The 21,000-nt window shown below is 41.7% G+C and overlaps 2 protein-coding genes across 10 annotated transcripts in view; one reads left to right on the forward strand and one right to left on the reverse strand.

Annotated features, from left to right (window-relative positions):
- Positions 1–1,249: 1,249 nt before the first annotated feature.
- RAD51C (RAD51 paralog C) lies at positions 1,250–19,366 on the reverse strand. The gene is made up of 9 exons (XM_080563032.1): positions 19,149–19,366; positions 17,777–18,035; positions 17,412–17,578; positions 16,413–16,546; positions 13,814–13,945; positions 11,487–11,553; positions 7,867–7,927; positions 5,212–5,272; positions 1,250–1,566 (listed from the first exon to the last, which is right to left on the reverse strand). Exons 1-9 carry the CDS (start codon positions 19,357–19,359, stop codon positions 1,465–1,467), a joined length of 1,194 nt encoding a protein of 397 aa, XP_080419158.1. The 5' UTR covers positions 19,360–19,366; the 3' UTR covers positions 1,250–1,464.
- A 391-nt stretch (positions 19,367–19,757) lies between these two features.
- The window catches only part of TEX14 (testis expressed 14, intercellular bridge forming factor), a gene marked incomplete at its 5' end in the record, with an annotated part of 28,687 nt that continues 27,444 nt past the window's right edge, over positions 19,758–21,000 (forward strand). For 8 of the 9 annotated variants that reach the window (XR_013941185.1, XR_013941186.1, XR_013941187.1 and 5 more), the window contains one exon: positions 19,763–19,898. Coding sequence is in view for 4 of the 9 variants with exons in the window: in XM_080563000.1 (XP_080419126.1) it covers positions 19,763–19,898 (136 nt within the window). Of the gene's footprint in view, positions 19,899–21,000 lie in introns of all 9 variants that reach the window. The other variant, XM_080563004.1, reaches the window with a different exon arrangement.

Below are 21,000 nucleotides of genomic sequence, written 5' to 3' on the forward strand. Positions count from 1 at the left end.
TGTGCTAGCTCCCCCCTCCTGCACTGCGCTACGTAGGAAGCTGTTATTCCCAAATGGAGCGTTTGCTTGCTGACATCACATGCAGTAGGACCCTTTTGTTTGCCTGTGTCTCCTGCATTGAAATGTTTGTCTGAGTCACAAATCCTGCCGTTTTTCTTCCTCTGTCATGCTTGCTTGAGAGCTTCTCCCTGACTCATGGTTTTTAAATTTTGATAGAGCCCAGTTTGGTGTATGGCAACTGACTACTTTTCCTTTTAATATTTTATTATGCAAATTATATCTAAATACTATAATGATCTAAAAATCACTGCCACTTCCTTGCAGCTTTTTAAATGGAGAGGTTTTGTGACTCAGATTCAGCACTGAGTTTTGTTTTAAGGCAAAGGCAGTTTAGCATTACTAAATTAAAAATTAAAGATAGTGACTCCCACAACTTGAATTTTCCATTTAGTCTGCTGGCTGAGTTTCCTCAGCTATAACATTATCAAACTGTGCCAGAAAGGGGTCATATGTGTGCATGTGTACAAACAAACACTTCTCACAATTGAAGTAATTACTGTTTTGCACTGTAATACCTTTCTTCTCCTTCAATAATCTCATCAATTTGTTCTCTATTAATAAAAAAGTACAAATCCCTGCTGTATTTTCAGTGGACACTCATTAATTTGGTTTAGAGTGTGGAGCTGCTAATATATTGCTGGTGTCTAAGAAGCCCACGTCTCCTCTCTGTTAAATGAAAGCCACAAACAAAACAGACTCCAAATGCACAATTTTCATTCTGAATGCTTTGGTAAAAGGAGAAGCTAAGGGCTAGGCAGCAGTTTGGCTCAAACAATGGTAAACATTCTCACTTACCCAGATAGGAACATATGGATTAAACCTTTTGTCCTTCAAATCTAGTCTTTTGTCTCTATCGTTACCACTACAAGATAAATGAGAAGTTCAAAACAGTGCTTTGGCTGCCCTTGATCAAGGACTTTGCAGCAGGTAAGGGCTAATGCCCCAATCTGGCATAGCATTTAGGCATGTACTTATCTTAGAGCATCTATCAGCAGCTCCACAGCTTTTTGCCCTGGTTTGAGGCATGTGAGCAGATTGCTGTGTGAAGCCTTGTTAAAATTCAGAGGCACACAAAAACAGATGAGTGATCAAGAACTGTGTCATTAAACATACTGCACTAGATGCTCGCATTGCCTTTTTTTTTTAAACTCAAAGTAGTTGTATTCTCCATCTCAAAAAAGCAGAAGCCTTTTATTATATAAAAAAGATTTTATTATAAAATTATGCCATACACAAAGGAGTTTTCTGCCACATAAATTTTCATATTGTAGTTTTAACATTAAAATAATGTCCAAAAGCAGGAATTTAAGTTAAAGAGTCTCTCAGGCTACCTCTGGTTGCTTGTTCTCTGTGCAGCTGTTCTCAAGTAGCACACCTTTTTGTATTCTCTCTTTTGAATCACGGTTATTTTTCCTCTTCTCTCCGTGGCCGTTTGCGAGGGTTCATTTCAGTACTTTCCGTGTTTTGGGTGACAGCTGGAGGCTGCACATCTCGGAAGCCATGAGGCTGTAATATGTAAGTAAGATCATGTGATATCACTTCTATGGATATAAAGCATGAGTAACTAGTTCCCAGAAGATCAGAATAAAGAAGGCATGATGCTATCGTTTATTTTAGCTGAGTAGCTACAGAATGTTTATAGACCAGGCTAAGCTCAGAACTGAAAGGTTTTCAGCACACATACTGACTAATAACTGCCTCTCCTGGTTTTACTTTTTAAAGATACTTTCTTTTCACCAGTGAGGCTAGCATTTTCATTTTACCATTAATAACCCCTATGACTGCAAAGCAGTGCTTCTCTGTAAATTAACTTATGCTGTCTATTTATTTAAATTAAAAGCCAAATCCTTCAGCCCATATTCAAGTCAAACTCCCACAGAAGCAAGATGACTGCTGGATTATTAATCACCTCAGCCATTTTCAGAAACAACACTGAAAATCTCCAAGACCTAGGGTATTTTTGCTTCATGCATCTATTTAATGAACTGAAAACATTGATGAGACATTTTAAGAACAGTGTATCTGAATCAGTCTTTCCAGACTGCAGAGAGTGTCCCAGCATAGTGATTTATGGGACACAATGGGCTGAGAACCTTTAACTGCCAAGAACTAAACGTAGAATTGAAAACTAGATGCTGCTACCCAGTAGAAAGCTTAAGGTGGTCTAATTTGCTCAGTAACACTGGTATTTTCTGTTGCATTAGCTCACAGTTTGATGATATTAAAAGATATTAAAATATGAAAGATCTGGAAAAATTGGTTAGTTAAATGTCATCAATTATCACATAACATTGAGATGTTATATGAAGCCTGAAACTGTCTTTCCATCTCCAAATGCTGTGTAGGGAGCCCTGCTGACAGCTTGGTGAAGGACTCTCACTACAGACTTAAGACAGGAAAAGGTGCTGAACAGAAAAAGAAATTGTTTTGGGGATCCTAAATGCCCAGGTAGAGACAAGGAGGGGATGACAGTGTTTCAGGAAGGCTGGCACTTCAGGTTAGTGCAGTGTGAAAAATCAGCTAGAATTACTATCAAACATGTGACTTTTTTTTTTTAAATATAAAATGCCAATGTGTCCCACACCAAGATTAACCCAAGACAAAACCAACCAAAATGTTTTGCTTAAATCTCTTATCTCTATATTCCTATTTCTAAATACCTCAGTCTGCTATTTTTTTAAAGGAACAAACAGCTAGAGTGCCACAAGGGCAGAACTTGTGCAGTCCCTCTATTTTAAGCAACTCAAGTGTTATTCTAAATAGCATAATGGGGAATCTTCACGTTTAGTGTTTCACTGCTGCTTGCATCTAATCTTTGCCATTTCCCTTAGGCACAAAGGTGGATCAAAGCCAAGAATCCACTTAATCCAGCATGCCAGACTCTCGGTAAAAGCATTCCAATGGTTGTAAAGGCCAGGACATGATGGAGTAGGCTGCTTAGTATGGATGTTTTGCATTCAGTTAAAGGCATGTATATACTAGACACAGCCTCTCTCCAGTGAAAAAGAAAATAAGAATTTTGTATGCATATGCAAAGCCTGATAGTCATCTTTATATGGGGAGAACACGGCTAATAGAACTAGGGTTTTAAAAGGGCCACTTGGACCTATGTAGATTAGACTTGTTACTGTCATTTTGGTTGGTCTTCAGTGTCTCCTGGAGTCCACAGACTGCATCAAGACTGACAAAGATAGATGGTGTTACGACTTGAAAGGTAAAGGTATTCTCATTGTTAGTCTGGCAGACTCTCCAAATTTCAGGGCAATACCAACAGTTCCTACCCAGAATACAGATTCTGTGTCTCTGTCTTTCATGATCCAATAATCAGGTCATACTACCTGGGAAATTTAGCTCATCTGATTCACCTGTTTACTCCCTTGTGCTTAAATCAATTCACATTTCTTATTCTGCACTTAAGAATGAATCTTTATCAGCCTGTGAAAAATATTATTTAATTTGGTACGTGTTTCACAGCTTCCACACTTGCTCAGACTGGTGACCAACACTTGGAAAAGAACTAGAGCTCAGGCACTAAGGTACGTACTTCTCAGTCAGCATACAGGCACCGAACAGTTTGGTACTTTTGACAAACTGGCTATCTAATTTGCACTGAAATTAACAGCATGTATAAGCCTAAGCATCTTGGAGGATCTGAGCTTCTTGAATTTATATTTTTTTGTATGCTGGTTATAGATGTATGCACACACAGATGTGCTAGCTTGTTATTTGGAAGCACTGAACACATATTTACATCTTCCAGTTTAACTACTGAGATGGGAATGAGAAACAATAACAGCAGTTACTATTAGACCTGAATTTCATGAAAGAAACAGGGATAATACATTTTTTTTACTTAGAGAAACAGTCTGCTGAAGCAGCTCAACAGGATTAAGGGAAAAAAAAACACGGGGATAATCTGAAGTTTTAACTAATCTTTGATTAGGATGCACACTCAACTGTATTTCAAGATAGTGTGCATTCACATGGATGAAGAGAGCATAGCTGTTTTATAATATGTATAAAGCTGAAAAGGCAATTAAACTAAGATAAAATCCACTTGTTTGGCAGCTGGAGAGAGAGGGCTGCGCAGTTGCTTCACATGATCTAAACAACCTTAGGATGTGTTCCCATTTACCCTTCCAGTCTTTACAGAACTAAAAAAAATATAACATATGTGGTATTTCATCTATCCAGGTGAATATATTTAGAAGTAGGGAAAAAAATCAGATTTCTGTTCAATAGTTTGAAGACCTCATTTTATGGCAGCATTAAAATCTGCAGGAAATGCTATGGCAACGTGTTTCCATGAGGACACACAGCAAATAGTTATGGCATGTACCTATGTATCTGACATTTGAAGATATAAGAGTTGAGTGCTTGTTTTTTAACCTATAAACAGTTTAGACAATATATATTCTCATTAATATGCATCTAAGCACTCCACAAAAGAAAATCACAGAATTTACCTAGGACTGAATAAGAATTCCAGCTGGAAGCTCATCATTAAATAGTGACAGAAGAAGAAAATCTGTAGGTACTGGCTGGTCATAAGGTCACCAGTAGGACGGAGCTACAAAAGACCTAAGTACAACCTATGTTATATCAGGCAATGTACTTAGAGCAGAGATGTGGATATATGTATGGCATAAAGCATTGCTAAGGCCTCTGGAACACCACATCTGATGCTCACTCTTGTCCTAAAAAAATACATTCAGACTGCAACAGATGCAGAGAAGAGCCACTAGGGAAACAAACAATCTGACAAGAGAAAAAGCAGCCTGGCTTGCTGAGGTCTCCTGAAAGGAAGGCTTAGAGTGCAAGACTGTATTCTGTAATCGCACATAGGCCAAGAGTTAACATCAAGGGCAGATAAACTAAGCAGCAATAGCATAAGAAGAGATGGATACATGTTGCCTGTAAATTTGATCTTGAAATCAAAATGTTTTAACTCTTAAGAGTAGTAACATGCTGGAACATTTTTCTAAAAAGAAATATTCATTAACCTGGAGACATCCCAGTATTGCTGGCTGCCTTCACAAGTAAGCTGAAAGGCAACACTAAGAAAGCAAGCTGCATTCTCAGATTTGTCTGTATCTGAAAAGTTATTTACATCTAACACTTCTGTATCTCCATCCCAAAAGCAATACTAACTGTAATGGTATATGGTATGGTTGACTCCTTCTGGCTCGGTGATTTGTACAACGTTGCCAACCTGGTTAAACAAAAACAGATAATTATTATCAGTGATACAATAATACAAAATTGCAAGTAACCAAATGATCAGACCCAAGTTTTCCCACAATCATGGGGTAGGTGACCAGTGGAATTCTTATGTGTGTATTTTCATATAGGTCATATAAATTGTGGATGCCAAAATCCCATCCCTGTGTGACCTGTCAGCTCAAATACAATACAGACCTGCTAACAAAGAACGACTAATTAGTCTTGCTTCATCACAGTATTTCATCACTTTTTTGGAACAATATTAATTCTGAATTAATTTCAAATGCCATTTTATTAAAATGCAAACAAAAAAGGTCTTGAGCACAATTCTTTCCTATTGCATTAAGCAATCATTTGTTGCTTCACCTCTGAAGGTTGGGAGATACTCTCAAGAATTCAAAAACTTTCTGGGAGTTTTTTTCCTAGGTATTTCACAAGGCTGTCAATAGAACCTAGTAGATGAAGAATGAGAACAAAACATTCTATTTCTAAGCCTGACCTTGCCACTGACATACAGCATAACTTTGAGTAAATCATTTCTCTTGTATTTCTGCCTTAACACTATTTTGATTTTTTTCCATTTAGATTCCAAGCAATGTATCTTGATTTCTGCTTATACAGCACCTAGCCCAATAAGTGCTTGTATAACACAGACTCAAGATTGCAAAACACCTCAACAGCAAGAGATTTTTCAACCAGTTCCAGGGCTGCTAGTCTGCGCCATGCCCACCTGCCCAAAACTACACTTATGCAAAGCCAATTCAGAAAGTGTTCTCTCTGTTCCAGGACAGCCTACCAAGGATCTTGTTAATTATTTTTTTTTCCCCTCCCTGAGGTGCCATTCTATTAGAGAGCACGTAATTACAGCCTGAGGAACACTGCCACTTCATATTAGCTACGCAGGGAATTCCTCAGAACATGTAAGTGGTGGGTTACACTTTACAAAACAGCCTAAATCTGAAGCTGTAGCAGCCATGCTTTTACAAGCGCTCAGCTGGAGCTCTGCTGCATACCTCTGACTCAACAGGATCTTTCCTCACAGCACTGAGAACCCTTGTAATTAAGCTCTGACACATTTCCAGTAGTAGAGAGAAAGAAAGAGACAGGTATCACATTTAGTCAAAGCACAGTAAAATAATAATAATAAAAAAAGAGACAAATGGATTCTCTAATGGTCATCTTTGCACCTCAATAACCTAATATAAAACCAAGAACAACAAAACCACTATGGATCATCAGGTACAGGTAACTTATGTACAAATGCAACAGAAGCCAGCTACTTCTGCTTTTTACAGATATGCAGTTGTAATCTAAATTGTTATACTTCCACAGGCCCTGCTCCGCATTAGCTGCATATTTAGTGCAGTAAATAAAACACGTTTGCGTATCTTTGGCTTTCTTTCTGGAACCTATACCTCCATATTTCCTCGCTCTGTTGCAGAAGGAAAAAGAAGCTCTTCACTTCTGATATACAAAATTAACTTTTGTTCATTCTGCAATCATCATGTTGATGCAACTTCTCCCTTATAAAGGCTGTTAACTAATCAGTGTTAATTTAATTCAAAATTAAACAGACAGCTGTAATCATTCTGCATTGCCTTCAAACTCAGAATTTGAAAAACAAAATTCCGTAAGAAAATGTCACAGCATTTCTCTTTCAAGTTTAACAAGCAGAACTATGCACTACAACACTCCAGCAGCATTTTTGTACATTGTTTGCAGAAGATTAGGGAATTGAACCAAGCCTTCTAAGTCTCAAGTTGCAGCACTGTGACACTATACACAAGGCAAATTCAACTGTCCAAGAAATAGAAGTGAGCTTGCAATATAGAAAGAACCAGGAAACAAAGCAGACCTCACTGCAGCAGATGGAACTTTATACTGTTTTTAGAAGGGTCATCTTCACTCCTTTGGGCTTCTAAAATCATCTTCCATAGGTCCACTCTGTATCATAAGGCAGCTCTTTCCAACCCTCTACAGCTCACTGTAACTTAGTATTTGCATAACTGTCCAGTTTTTCAGAACCATCCTGCCACATTTAAAAGTGGAAAGGTCCAACAGCTGCCACTGAGGCTAAGGGGCCTCTGTTGTGTCTTCGTGAGAGTTAATATGCAGGTGGAACGCTTTCTTTGGCATCAAACAGATTTATACTGACCGGGGCCTAAAAGACTGAAGCAAAGAAATTCTACTCCCTGCTTGCAAAGTACACACAGTGAGAATGAATTTTCAGGAAAGCTCACAAGTCTGTGACAGAGACAAGCTGTAATTTATTTATTTTTTTAACCTAGTCACGAGATCCTGAATTCTTGGGTCTAAGGAACTGCTATTAGGCTATTTTGATCAGACATGGCACGGCACTGCAACAAGCTGACCATATTAAAAAGGAGAAGCAGAACAGTTCAGTGACACCATCTTAGGTTGAACTAGATAGTTCTTAAGCCTCAATAGCCTGGGTCATAGAAGACCAAGGACAAAAGTCAAATTCAAAACCCTGCTTGGCAACTAGAGCTGGTTTGAAAAGACTCTGAAATGTAACACTTCTCAGTATTACTATGCACCTTACTGGCCTACACTTTCACTTACCTCTGACTTTTGTCCCAGTGAAAGATTAAACGCACCGTAGCAGCATGTCCCCAGCTTTCTCCTGGGTAACACAAAATGACAGGCCATTTTATTTATCTCCTATAAAAGCAGCAGCATCAGTAAATTGAACTGAAATTAGACCAGTCTTCCAAAAAAAAAAAACAAAACAAAAAAACACCACGAGTAAACCGTTTATACTTTTCTTGTAGTAACGAACCACATCTTTTTCATATGTGCAAGGATTTCACAACTACTGTATCAAATATACTGAGACAATGAATAACCCATGTACTCCACTGTATTTTATAGGAAGTTTGATGCAATATTTTTTGTATTTGCAGGAATTTTTTTAATAAAGGATGGGTACTAGACAAATCTTGAAAACAGAGGCAGTAGGAAGAAAAGATTTTTCTAATTACTACTTAAGAAGTCTAATGGGTATGTCTTAATCCTACTCTAAGATTCTGATATTCTGTCTCTTAGGCGTAATTATAAGCAAACATCACTCCCTTTGGGATACATGCTTTGGGAGAAAGTCAATGATTATTAAAGTATTAAGGGCCCCTGAAGCAGTCTTCCATTTCTGACAGAAGAATGCAAAAAAAAAAAGTGAAGGGAAAAGAAAAATATAAAGAGAACGAAGTTAGGAATGTTACTGTATTTCATGGGAAATTGCCCCACTGTTTTTTCACACCTAGAAAGCTCAGTCAATTTACAGACAGATTTATTTGGTGTTTTTCTCTGTTCATCCCTTCAGTAGTCTGAAGATGGATTAGATTTTAAGAGAATCATTTGGGTTAAGTGCTGCAAGCCTCTCCTATTCACCTGCACACAAGTCTAACTTCTGCAGCACTTACTCACTGGATCTCCATCATGTCGCTAGGCCCACATGCCCCATGTGCTCTGGTACTCATTGTAGCATGGTAAAGAAATAAACATGATTTGGCTGAAGACCTAGGCCTTCTAGGCATCTTGCCAGACCCCGCTCCATGGTATTTGATTTGAGATTTTGGCGACCAGATAACAGTTCTGAGTCAGAGATCAAAACACATTTTACAATGGGTACAAATTCCACACCAGAATGTTTCCAACTCTATCAAATATAAGAAAAGTATGCTACTGTAAAATGACATTTCTGAGTTAAACTGGTTGCAGATTAATATTTGACCTCCTTTCTAAATATATCAAGTAGAAATGTCTAGGAACACCCAGCTTAGCTATCACTAGTGGGAAAGAAAGCTGCCCCTCCATAAAGCTCTTGACTTAATACCTTGCAGCATCTGTGCTTTCTTTCCTCATAATTAAGAACTTCCCTTCTGCTAGGAAGAGGAGTAAGAGTTTAGAGATTAAATGCTTTTGTACAATCTTAGAAATGTCAAGGGCTTACAAATCAATGGGGGAAAAAATATGTAGGGGAGGCAATAGGATTCATTTCACATGGGGTTTTGCTCCTGACCCATTCCTAAATAGTTTCTTTGGCTACAACCAAGCATAGCGGAGTATAAGGTTCTTTAGCCTTTACGATGGGGCTGTTGAAATAGCATCCTTTCAGAAAGGGTCATAAAAGTCACACTGTAATCCAACAGCTCAATACTTGCACTGAGTCTATGGAATAAATTCACATCAAATTGAAAACAGCTTTGTATCATTCTGAAATACTCAACTTGAGATATTGCTGTTTAGAATGAACAGAACATCTCCTTGCTTGAATATTTTACCAGCTGCTACAAACCCTCAATTTTGCAGGAGCACATACCATTTAGTTCAACAATACCATGTGGTTACACACACTCTGGTGAGAGTCACAATCAGTTTATGGTCAATAGGAGGTTATGTCAAATTAAATGTTTGTAAAAAGTAAAAATATGCACAAGACAATACGCGATGCCTTTGAATTATAGCCTGCTCTGAATCCTTTCATATTCTTTATTGTCCCTACGATTTAATAAACAGAATAGCTCTCAAACATTGCTGGCTATTTAAAAAGGACAGAATCTGTTAGCTTTAATTCAGTTTATAGCCAGAAAGGCTGCCAAAAATAACTAATACATCAGAGAGCAAGAGGCAAAAATGACAAAAAGGGTCAGATACTGAAAGCTGGTGCTTTATCTGCATGCCTCAGCTCAGAGTTCCACATTCTCCAAGGAGATGATCTGTATTTGTTCATCTTATCTTACATCTGTGCCTAATGGTTCAATGCCTGTACAGACACTGAGAACATCTTTGCCTTTGTACTGTCCCCTTTCTCTCCTTCCCCTCCAGGACAAGGGGTTCATTACTTAGTTCACAGAAACTGAAGCTGTGGTCAGAGAATTTGTGCCCTTTCACTGCATCACAAAATAATGTGAAGTTACGACCTGCAAGAAGAAAAAGCTCAGCATTTAACTCTTAATTTGTCCAAATCTCTACTTCAGAAGAACTGTTCTATTTTCCCCTGTGACCAGGGAGAAAGTCCAGCAGAAGAATCTATACGAGGCATTCTGCTCATTACAGGGTGAAATGGAAGCCTGTAAAAAGAACACTTAAACACACTATGGGCAGGCTGTAATTGAGGATCCCACAAAGAGCTCCCCTCTACATCATAACTGCAGAGAGCAATGGGTAGACAGTTCCAGCCATGCACCAAATAAGAAACACCTTTGCAAATAAGCAATAGAAACACGTTCAAGTGTAATGGCAAAATAAACAATTTAAATTTCTTTGGAGAGGCAGTGAATGATTCTCAGGGAATTCAGGAAACTGGAGTGTATTTTGAGGTGTGCAGCCACTAGGCTGTGGACACGTGTTCTTGTTAGTGCTTTAACCTGGTCATCACCACCTTCGTGCTAGAGGTTTAATGCTCCCACCTCCATCCCTACATTCTTTGTATGATCACTCACTAGACAGTTTAAACCTAAATTACCTGATTTACCAGCAGCTTACTTACTACTTAAATAGCTGAAGCTTACCTGGCCCACTTTTGGCAGAAATGGATTGGGAGACAATCACATAAACAGCTCAGCCAGCATAAAGGATGAGGCAGTGACCTCCAGCAGGAGTAGTGGCCTCCTTAGCTGACACAGCTGCAGCTGGAACAGAGGTACCTCCACAGCCTGAGATCCTCAGGGGAAGGCTGCATCACACTAGATGCAGGTCTCAATCTAGTTACTCAGGCTGTTCTTAGCACCATGTGCTTCCCCTTCAAGGGCGATTCAGTCTGCTTAAGGGATACCGATAGGTGTAGTAATACAGAGTTAAGTATTAAAAATTGTTTCAAAAGGAAAAAAAAAGTCCAGCAATGTTCTCAATCTGAGTTCCTACAATTTTCAAATAACATGACATCTAACATTTGTAATCCCTTTTCAAAAATGTAACCGTAACTCCAACCTGCGTGCCATGTTTGCATTTAGAACAAAATTTAATAGTTGGTAATTATAATTACAATGCTGACATATATAAGCACTACTGCAGAGTTACCCAATGCTGGCAGTTCCAGATGGGACTAACAGTTTCACCACGGATTCCGATACTCTGCAGAGATTCAGCAGGCAACTTCATTTCCTTTGCTCACAATGCCAAAAGAAAAGAAGTCATGCATTGAAATATTAACTCAGTTTTCAACTCACAAGCTAAACACCTACCTAAAGCAGGTACCAATGTGGACTGGCTTTGTCCAATCCTTGTTGTCATTTGGTTTGTCAGAACTACCTACAATTGGAAACAGAAGCAAACAAACAAAATTTCCAGAAAAGCAGCATACTAGTGGGAGGGAAGGGCAGGGATTTGTAAAAAGCTTTTATTGATAAAGTAGTTACTTAAGCAAAACTCTTGCCAATGGAAACGAAGCAGTGTGTTAACAAGAAGAAACTATAAAGGTGCCTCATCTTTTCTCAACAGCCAAAACAAAATAAGACAAGCCTGCAAAATGTATTTTCAGTGTGCATGAAAGGCCTTTAAGCCTATCATTCAAGACTTAAAAATAAATAAATAAGTAAACAAACTAAATTTCTTCCTTCCCAAGAGACACATATTCTGCATAGCTTGTAGCTTCTACAGTATTTGTACTGAATACTGTTTGGATCAGTATTTAGATGCACATGACTTGTACGAGCCCTCTATACAGAGACAAGAGTTCAGTCACTGTGGCATAAACGAACTTGATGGTGCTGCACAAAGCATGTATAAGTCTAGTGATTAACAGAATTTCTGCACCTTGTAGTCTAAAAATGCGCAAGAGGGTACAATACAAAGCAGAATGAAAGTGAACAGACAGAGCGGGGGAGTGTTTTCGCAGCACAAATCACTCGTAGGAGGTTCACAGACAGTCTAGGTTAGATCTCTGGTAGAAATGGGGGTGGGTGAGACAGAAAAGAGCCAGGAATATTAATTGCAAAGTTCATTAAAAATGAAAAATAAAGAAAAAAAGTACCTATCTTAAACCTTATGGATTTTCATTGTTTGACATGCTGTATGACTCTTACTTGAACAGGTAGAAAAGCACACTAGAGCAAGCAACTCCACTGAGCACAGGGGGCACACGCTAAAACTCATCATAAATGGATGACAGCAGCCCCCCCAAGGCTCCCCACCTCATTGCTGGAGAAGGGCTGCTCTGGACATCCCAGCATAACCCACTGAGTTCACCTTTACAAACTCAAGAAAATTACCTTCCTGCCATTCAGAGCATTCAGATTGCCCAGCTCTGCTGCCAGTCAAGCAATTTCTGAATTTATTTCCATGTAGCTCGCAAACAGTCTAACTCAAAAAACTAACAAGAAGGTCACTGAGTTAAACCATTTCTGAGGCTCTGTGATTGATCACTTTTTTTTTTTTAATCAAGTGTTTATTTAACAAGGGTTTGTACTAAACTCCTCACTTTTTCAATAGAAAAAATGTTTCCCTTGACCAAGGGAAAAAACAACTATACAATGACAACCACTCCCTTTCAAGGTCACCAGGTACCCAATTTATGAGCAAAAGCACTCTAACTGGAGGCTGTGCAAACGAAACAGTCACTTAACATTTGTGTCCCTTGGTGCCCACACCAAAAGGAAGAACCTTTATAATTAATGTCATGGGGGAGAAGGGGTACTCTTTCAGCAGCGAGCACCATCACCTAACCGAGGCAGAACGCAGAGCTGTGCTCCCCCCCTTCCTGCAGCTATCAGAGGAAGCACAAGGGGAGGCTTATTTTTAGCAGTTCCGAACAAAAGCCAATTGCGTGCGAGAGTTGTGGGTGACAAGGAAGCAAGTCACCTGGAAACAGCTACAGTGTTAAGCACCATTTTGAGACCCAGTAAGCTCTAATTCCTGAACAATGCTTTTCTGTGCCGTAACAGACTTGCCAAAACAACTTCTGGAACAGATACAGCTTCTGAGTGCCATCTGCTGGTTACACGGCTGCACACTTGCAGGCCTCCATACTGGCATAAATGATGGAGAAACAATGCCCAGGAAGGAAGCTCTGGGTTTCCATGGGTGCCAAACAGCAAACCAAACTGTAGCTGATAAATTGTTTTTCCTCCTTAAGGACAGATCCTCCGCTGAAACAGTAGTTTATTTTTAAACAAAGAGTAGTTGTAACTGCTAAATATTCTGATGTGTCTTAACGTGTGTGCTTTGGAGGTAGAAGTTACTAAAGAAGCATTCTATTTCCAACCAAATCATGGAAGAAGACGATATGAAACAATAGGAAAAAAAGACACACTACCATTTAATTAAGATTCACAAGATGCTTTTTATTCAAATTTTACTTACTTTGGCAAGTGCAAGCATTTTCCATCTATACAGTTTTGCCTGTGTGATCCATCTATACTTACCAATCAAACTGGCAAACATAATAGCAAAGGACATTCCTGCAGTTTTAATTTGCTGTCTACAGACAATTACAAATCACATTGGTTTAATTCTTTGTAACGTATTTATTCCAAAGTAGCATCTTTTGTGATTTAAGCCTACCCAGACTTACCGCTGATTTATGATCATTCGCTATGATGATCAGCTGTTGCGCCAGACCGTTCAAAAGCCTTGTTCGAAGTGAGAGGTCCTCGAAGTCATGGCGAAAGGGAAACGCAATTCCATCAATTACCACCAGTCGGACCTCAGAACAGAAGAAAAGGAAAAACTGCCATTACTATCCTACAGACTGAAAACAAAGAGCTGCGAGATCTCTTTTTAACAGCTTCAGAATGTTTTATATAAGGTGATAATTTTCTATACTGGCATCCACGAGAGTATCAGATAAAACCTATTGTTATTGCAGACAATCAGCATTGCACAAAGGAGTGTGGGGTAAAGAGCCTCAAGCTCCAAGCACACTAGTATGCTTGCTAAGCGCAGTGCTGTATTATGCACAGAACTGTACTTCAGTCAGCTCTCCCTGAACACTTTATTTCACCTTCTTCCTCAAAAAATAAGAGCCAAACCAAAACTAGAAGACATGCTGTTTGCAGTCACTGTTAAGATCATCACATTCTGAAGGTCCCGTCTATCTCGGAAGCATTCATTTTAACAGATGCTTTAAAATAGTCCAGACGCTATGCAATGGAGCTGAGTATCTGTCCTGCCTGGAGACGCTTGCTTTGCTGAATTATGGCTTTTGTAGCAATCATTAGCTGAGCACAATGCTGCTGCAGGCTCATCGCCCTCAAGACACTACATAAACATTAGTCTGGGATTTTGATTTATACTAACTTAATTTGTTGTAGCTGTTCTGTTGACCCAAATTTGCCTGAAATACAGAAGGGAGATGGATTGCCTTACGGTGTTCACATGTTAAGTTGTTTCTAAAATCTTGGCTATCTGCATTAACGTACAAGGCAACAAACTAGAAACAAGAAAATTCTCATTTTCTGTATGTTGATTTAACTCATTTGGTAGAAAGTAGCTTTGTGGCTGGAACATACAAGCCTGCAGCAAACACAGTGAAATGGCCCTGGGGCTCCAACTGAAAAAAAAAATCTTTATTTGAAAAGAACACTGAGTAGTTAGAACTAAAATAAGATATTCTTCTGTTATCATTTTTCTCCTTCCTGCAAATTCATTTCTATGAGCCTGTTCATCTTCGCCGTGTATAATTTTTGACTGTAAGAACAATCAGCTTAACAGTATAAACATGACTCACGTTAAAAGGGAATGTATACATAGTTATGTAACTTGCCTATCAGATTAATATCCAGGTAGGATGTAATTCAGTTTATTTTCTTCCCATTGCACTTGTTATAAAATAGCAAATAACACGGCCTCACTTTGAATGGTTTAAGTCTACTTGAAAAAGCTTGATAACACATACCCTTCACGTCAGTTTTTCTCTGAAAGACCTTAACGAATTGTTTATTATGACAAGGATATTTTCTAACATAGTCTGTTACACAATATTGTTGTTTCTCTTACTCATAGGATCTTAAAGTAATTTGTATTACCCCCGTCTCTCTTTGCGTCCCTTCCTAAAAAAACCTAAAACCTGGAGATTTTCCTGCAGTCCCCAGTCTCAGCTCCAGATCTGCACAGAAGGATCAAACTAATTTTAATGAGAGCTAGATTGCAATGAGCAATCTGTCGAGCCACTTATAGCCTGTCCAAGGAACCACCAGAAGGTCTTATGGTTTTCCTGCAACCTTCAGTATTTCAGGCTCCAGGCCAAGCAGCAATAATCAGCACAGATGGTACCAAAGAACTGCAGCCCAATGTAACTGTGCTAATGAAGCCGTGTTCTTTCCACAAGAGCAAACACAACAGGGCACCGTTAGTACCTGGCAGAGAAAGGGAAATACCAGACTACACTATGCAAAAGTAAGACTCCCATCTGTGCTTTCAAGATCACAGCTTCCAAAAATGGAAATGATATGCAAAAAACAATTTAACTAAACAACACTGATTTATGCTCTGTTGCAATGAGGCACAGGTCTTCTTCCCCGAATCCTGCTCGGGAGTGATCTGCTGTGTAGAATCTAGAAATCTGGAAGGGAGGTGGAGAAAATATGCCTTGCAATAGCATTTCACTAAGAACTAGATGCTAGGCAACTTTTTGGCTGTAATCCACCCAAGAGTTAAGCTGCAGGCTCTCGTTGCTTGTAGCAACAGAAGATGTACTGGAAAGAAGTTACAGTCGCTTTCTGGATGCCAAGATGTGCAGGATGCTTCTGGTCCTCAGTGATCTTCTAGGGAGAAAAAACTGGCACTAGGTCCTTCTGATCCCCCTGCACAGCAGTCATCACACACACGCACTGAGCTCAGACACCTGCAAGGCAGTTGTGTGATGATTCCTAACTCAGTGCTCATGGAAATGTAACCTTTGTGGCAACACAGATCCAGTACCCTCGCCTTAAAATTGAGATTGAGAATGGTGGCAGCATTGGTAGCAAAAGGTAATTACTTTCAGGAGTAATCGGGACAGGAATGAAAAGCAAACAAGCTTTACATTTGTACTCTGGCATCAGACAGTATATTACTGCCAGCCAAGCTGATGAGGTACCAGCGTGGTACTCTTAATATACCAGAGAGTATCCCTGAAAATTTTTAGTGCGAAAATGAGCGTTATCTTCAGGAAAGTCTGCAGTAACTCTTACCTTTGAATGCTCTGAAAGAAAGTCTGGGAGCAGGTAGACCTGTGCTAGAAGCTCTATGTAGTCACGGCAACGGAAGTAATATATGTGAGAAAGGATACTTTCAAGAGAAAAAGTCTCCAAAGCCTTCTGATGATCTGGGAATAAATAGATGAATAACTGAGTCAGAAATCTGCACTAGCGCATTGCTACTATCGTCATTCCACCATACTATGCCTTCCACATACAGCAACAACAGCAGCAGACACCCCAGAAACTTTGTTAAGAGAAACAGTCAAGGTAAAGAGTGTGGAAAACATGTCTTCCATCTGGCTGGAAAGTCAGAGAGGTAGTGAGCAGATGCTATCTCAGCACTTGCACGTGGGTACACTGGAACCTCCAAGGGAGTGTGCCAAAAATGAAAAATTAATTTCTGAAAAAGAACTTTTCCTGTAAATCATTTTCAAGCCAGAACACCACTAGAGGACAACAGTGAGCATTAATCATGCATTGTTTAATGTACAGGAAGTAGCCCATTTATCTTGGGCTAAAAGTGTCCTTTTATCTTTGTTCAAGCACCGTTCAGTCATGCTGCCTTAAGAAATTCTGCCTTTTCTCTTTTTCCTCAGCTGCTCTTCCTGTCCCTGCACTGCAACACCTTATCCTTCAGTTTTCCCGGCAGAGCTGTGTTTGCTTTTGCTGTAAATTCAATCACTAAAGTGATCCGTGTTAAAAAAAGATAAATCAAGATCCCTAAAACAAACAAAAAACGCCAACGAATCATCAATCAGAAAAAAAGTTATTCTTAAACTAGATCAGCTCAGCCTGCAGCATGGCCCCAGTCACAGTGACGCAGTTCAGAGTCTCATACATAGCGGTGGAAGTAAAAGGCTGGCAGCAAGAACTGCTTGAGCCAGCACTGCTGCTGAAACTCTCAAACTGTAAAATATCAGCCTATGAGACACCAGTTTCACTCAGATCCCTGCCTACTAGACAGAAAGAAACATGTCACAGAATCATTACCTTCTTCTTGATGAGCTTCAGCAATTAGCCGGCAATGCTGCACACAGGCGGCTGCAATATCCACTACTCTGTCTACCATAAAGCTTCCTTCGGTGTCAATGAACACTGCTTCTCCACAGACACCCCCGAAGCATTCTGGAATCTGTACGTCTACCGCCAGCTGCATACTGACGCGGGAAACAAAAACATAAACACGTTCGTTACGAGCATCTTCCCTCCTCACTACATTTCTGCTGAGGAATACGTGGAACAGGAAGGTGCCTAGCCATCATCAAGCTGCGTAATGATCACAACTCTCATCATAGTTAAATTCAACAAAGAAAAGTGATTCTCAGTTGCACAAAAGTAATCTAAAAATAAAATACCATAGCTGTGTTTTCCCAACACCAGGCGCTCCACAGACCTCAGTGATCTTTGTCAGCTGCACGCCACCTCCCAGAATATTGTCTAGGGCCGAACAAAAGGTGATGATGAAGCCCTGCGCCTGCTCTTCTTCCAGAAGTTCCAGCGCTGTGCACTTTCTGGTGGTGCCAGCTCCCCCAGCAGTCCTTGCTGCATCGCCAGAACATTCCTGCCTTACAACCTGTAACGCCTCCAGTGCCTCTTCTTTGGAGATTCCAATTTCTAGAAGAGACAAAAATCACGAAATATTACCTTATTTTTATAAAGAGCAATTTGAAGTACAGATAGTACAACTTCTTTTGACAAAGTGTGATAATTCTGATGCATAACTCAAAGTTATTAATTCTTTTAATGTAATAGTGCACAGAGCTTGCCAACATCTCTGGAACCAATGACCTGATTTTCAAAGGAACTGATTTTCAAAGCAACTCGGAGCAATGATGCAGCGGTGGCAATAAGCACTGTGCAAATAAAAAGCCCAGAGCATTGTTCACAGACACGGTCAGGATCTGGGAGAGCAACGCACCTATTCTGCACTGAATGCACCGCTAAGTTAACCTCATCTGAAGCAAAGAAGGCCCTGAAAAACGAAGTCAGGCTGCAGACTACTAAGTGGTAGTGACACCTACTGCTGGTACCGTGAGTACTCGGGGTATTCTGGGGCTGAGCACCTCCACACCTTATTTTTAGATGTGAAACAGACCTAGGAACAGAAGTGAGGCAGCACAAGCGTGCGCGTGTACATCTTTATATATGGGTAGGCCAGGATCTGGTTACTTCACTTTGATCTTCCAGGTAAAAGTGCTACAACGGATCATCATAGATAGGAAAATTTCTAATAATAAAAATCCTGATGCACTTCTTACAAGGGCTGTGCAAATCATATTGAAATATGATTTGTAAAAAAAACAAACAACACAGCTTCCTAGCTGTACGTGTTATTTTCTTCTGTTTAAAACAAAACAGCTTCCTAACTATTTATGTTAGTTTACTGTGTTTAAAAGGTGCAACGGGAGAAGTTAGCGAGAGGGAATATTCTGAATTTTTAGTGTCCCGTTTGTATTTATCACTCAACTTTTTTGTAATTTTATTTTATTTTTTGAAATGAGAGGGAACTTTTGCCCGTTTTCTCCCTTAGAAGTGTTGAAGTCCCCAAACACTTCCCCGTTCCCTGGCCCCTCAGCGCGACTCCTCAGGCAGAACCGAGCCCCGGCGGCCCCCAGCAGCCCCCACCTCACCCCCCAACACCCGGGCCCAGCCCCGTACCCCCCCGGAGGCTCCCCGGGGCCAGGCCAAGCCCGGTCCCGGTCCCGGTCCCCGTCCCCGTGCCGCTACCTCTGCTCAGCCCGCAGGGCCCGGTGTCCAGCAGCTCCTGCGCCGTCTGGAAGCCTGCAGCCGCCAGCCTGGCCCGCAGCGCGGGACCCAGCGGCAGGCTGCCCACCGCCCGCTGCATGCCGCCCCCCCCCCACCGCCACCGGGCCGCGCTAGGCCCCGCCCGCAGGGGCGCCCGGAAACGCGGAGGAGGAGGAGGGAGGGGACTGCGCATGCGCCGTCCGCCGAGGCGCGAGGAGAGCCGGCACGTGACCGCGGCCGTTGGGAGGCGGTCGAGGGCGGTTGGCGCCGAGGGGACGGGGGGCCCTGAGGCGGGGTGGTGCGGGCTCCGTTCTCCCTTCGGCCCGTCGGAGCGTCCTCTGTTTCTCACAGGTGTCAGAGGCGTGCTGGCATTTCCCCACTGTCAGCTTTCTGGGCCCCTCTCCCCTCATCGGGGTGTCCGGCCCTGGGGCTGGCTCTCCTCAGCGAGCCGTCGGGCTCCGTGCCTTTGTTCTCTTCTCAGGGTCCCCAAGGAAGGAGCAGCCACTACTGAGGGTCACCTGCTGGCGTTCCAGAAGTGTGAATTAAGTCCTGCTGAGGCGATTTGCAGCCTTTCCTAGTTGTCTTGAGGGAAGAGGATGGCGCACGCGCTCCCGATTCCAATTCCCTGCCCTGTCCAGCTTGGGACTACAAGAGGGGACTCCCCTGAAGCTCAGATGCATGAGTGTGTCAGACAGGGGAACTGCGTCAAGGTGAAGAAGCTTCTGAAAAAAGGTAAAGCTGTAGTTTAGAAAAGTCCTTGCAGAAAAGGTTTACTTGCTCCTGTATGCTTGCGTTTGTGGTAAACAGGTAGAATCAGTCTGTCAGTTCAGTTTTGTCACTGGGAGATGTTTACGAAAGGTAGTATTTTTGGTCTTTTCTGGTAAATGGCACTAACAAGTGAAAAGAATCATGAAGAGAAGCCATTTGGAAAGACTAAGTTTTTAGTTGCGAGGTTTATAGTACCTCAGCCATAAGGAAGTGTTTGAAGTACTGTAAAACTAAAATTCTGAAAGTCTGCTCTAGAAATACATATGTAAGGTTTTTAACTTCAGTTCTGCTTGCAAAGGGCTTAAAGTACTGCTTAGGTATTGGCGTTTTTAATACCCACAATTTTAATGACAGGGAGCAAAGAACATTGCAAATGAAACGTACTTGCTGGGGTTCTATTTTGCCTTTGCTGTTCCTACTGAACAGCTGTTTCCAACTTGGAGATCCAAAGAGCAGAACGCCGATAGCACAAAAGCACGGGGACATGAAGCAAGAAGGAGGCAGTAGGTATAAAGTAGGGAGCTCGAGGCGTGGTCTCTGGACGCAAGAAACAGGACTCTATGGATAGTCTTGTGGGCTCAAATGTAACCTTTTTCAAACCGTTTTGGGGAACGTGAGCAGCAGGTGCTGCTCCTGGGGGTGCGGCTGCGCTGCAGCCCTGTGGCGCGTTCCTCCGGCGCCGCCGGTCGGAGCTGAGCCGAGCCGCGGGGCGGGGCCCTGAGAGCAGCGCGCCTGATTGGCCGGGCAGCGCGCTACATGCAAATGAGGGGGCGTGTCCCGCCGAACCCACTCGCGGGGCGCTCCCGGGGGGCGCGGGGCCGCAGCGGGGGCGCGCACGGCGGCGGGGGCGCGGCGGGGCGCGGGGAGGGGGGAAAACGGCGGGGCCGGGCGGGGAGCGGGGGGTCGCCGTGAGCTGGGGGCCGGTCCGCGGCCGTGGGACCCGGCGAGGCGGCGTAGCGAGGCCAGGACTATACTTTCAGGGATCATTTCTGTAGTTGGTAACTAGAGGAGTGTGATCGAAAGTGTCCGGCGTCACAAGCCACGAGGAGGAGCGGCGTGCTCTCTC

The sequence above is a fragment of the Anser brachyrhynchus genome, assembly GCF_964034855.1.
Source record: "Anser brachyrhynchus genome assembly, chromosome: 20".
Classification (NCBI taxonomy): Eukaryota; Metazoa; Chordata; class Aves; order Anseriformes; family Anatidae; genus Anser; species Anser brachyrhynchus.

Bases quoted from the DNA above. Each gene is read 5' to 3' on its own strand.
- RAD51C (XM_080563032.1), bottom strand. From the start codon at position 19,359: ATGCGCAGTCCCCTCCCTCCTCCTCCTCCGCGTTTCCGGGCGCCCCTG. The intron at 11,554-13,813 runs GTAAGTCTGGGT...TTCCAATTGTAG, and splicing joins CGAATGATCATAAATCAGCG to GTAGTTCTGACAAACCAAAT. The intron at 7,928-11,486 runs GTAGGTGTTTAG...TGTGTTACCCAG, and splicing joins CACATTGGTACCTGCTTTAG to GAGAAAGCTGGGGACATGCT.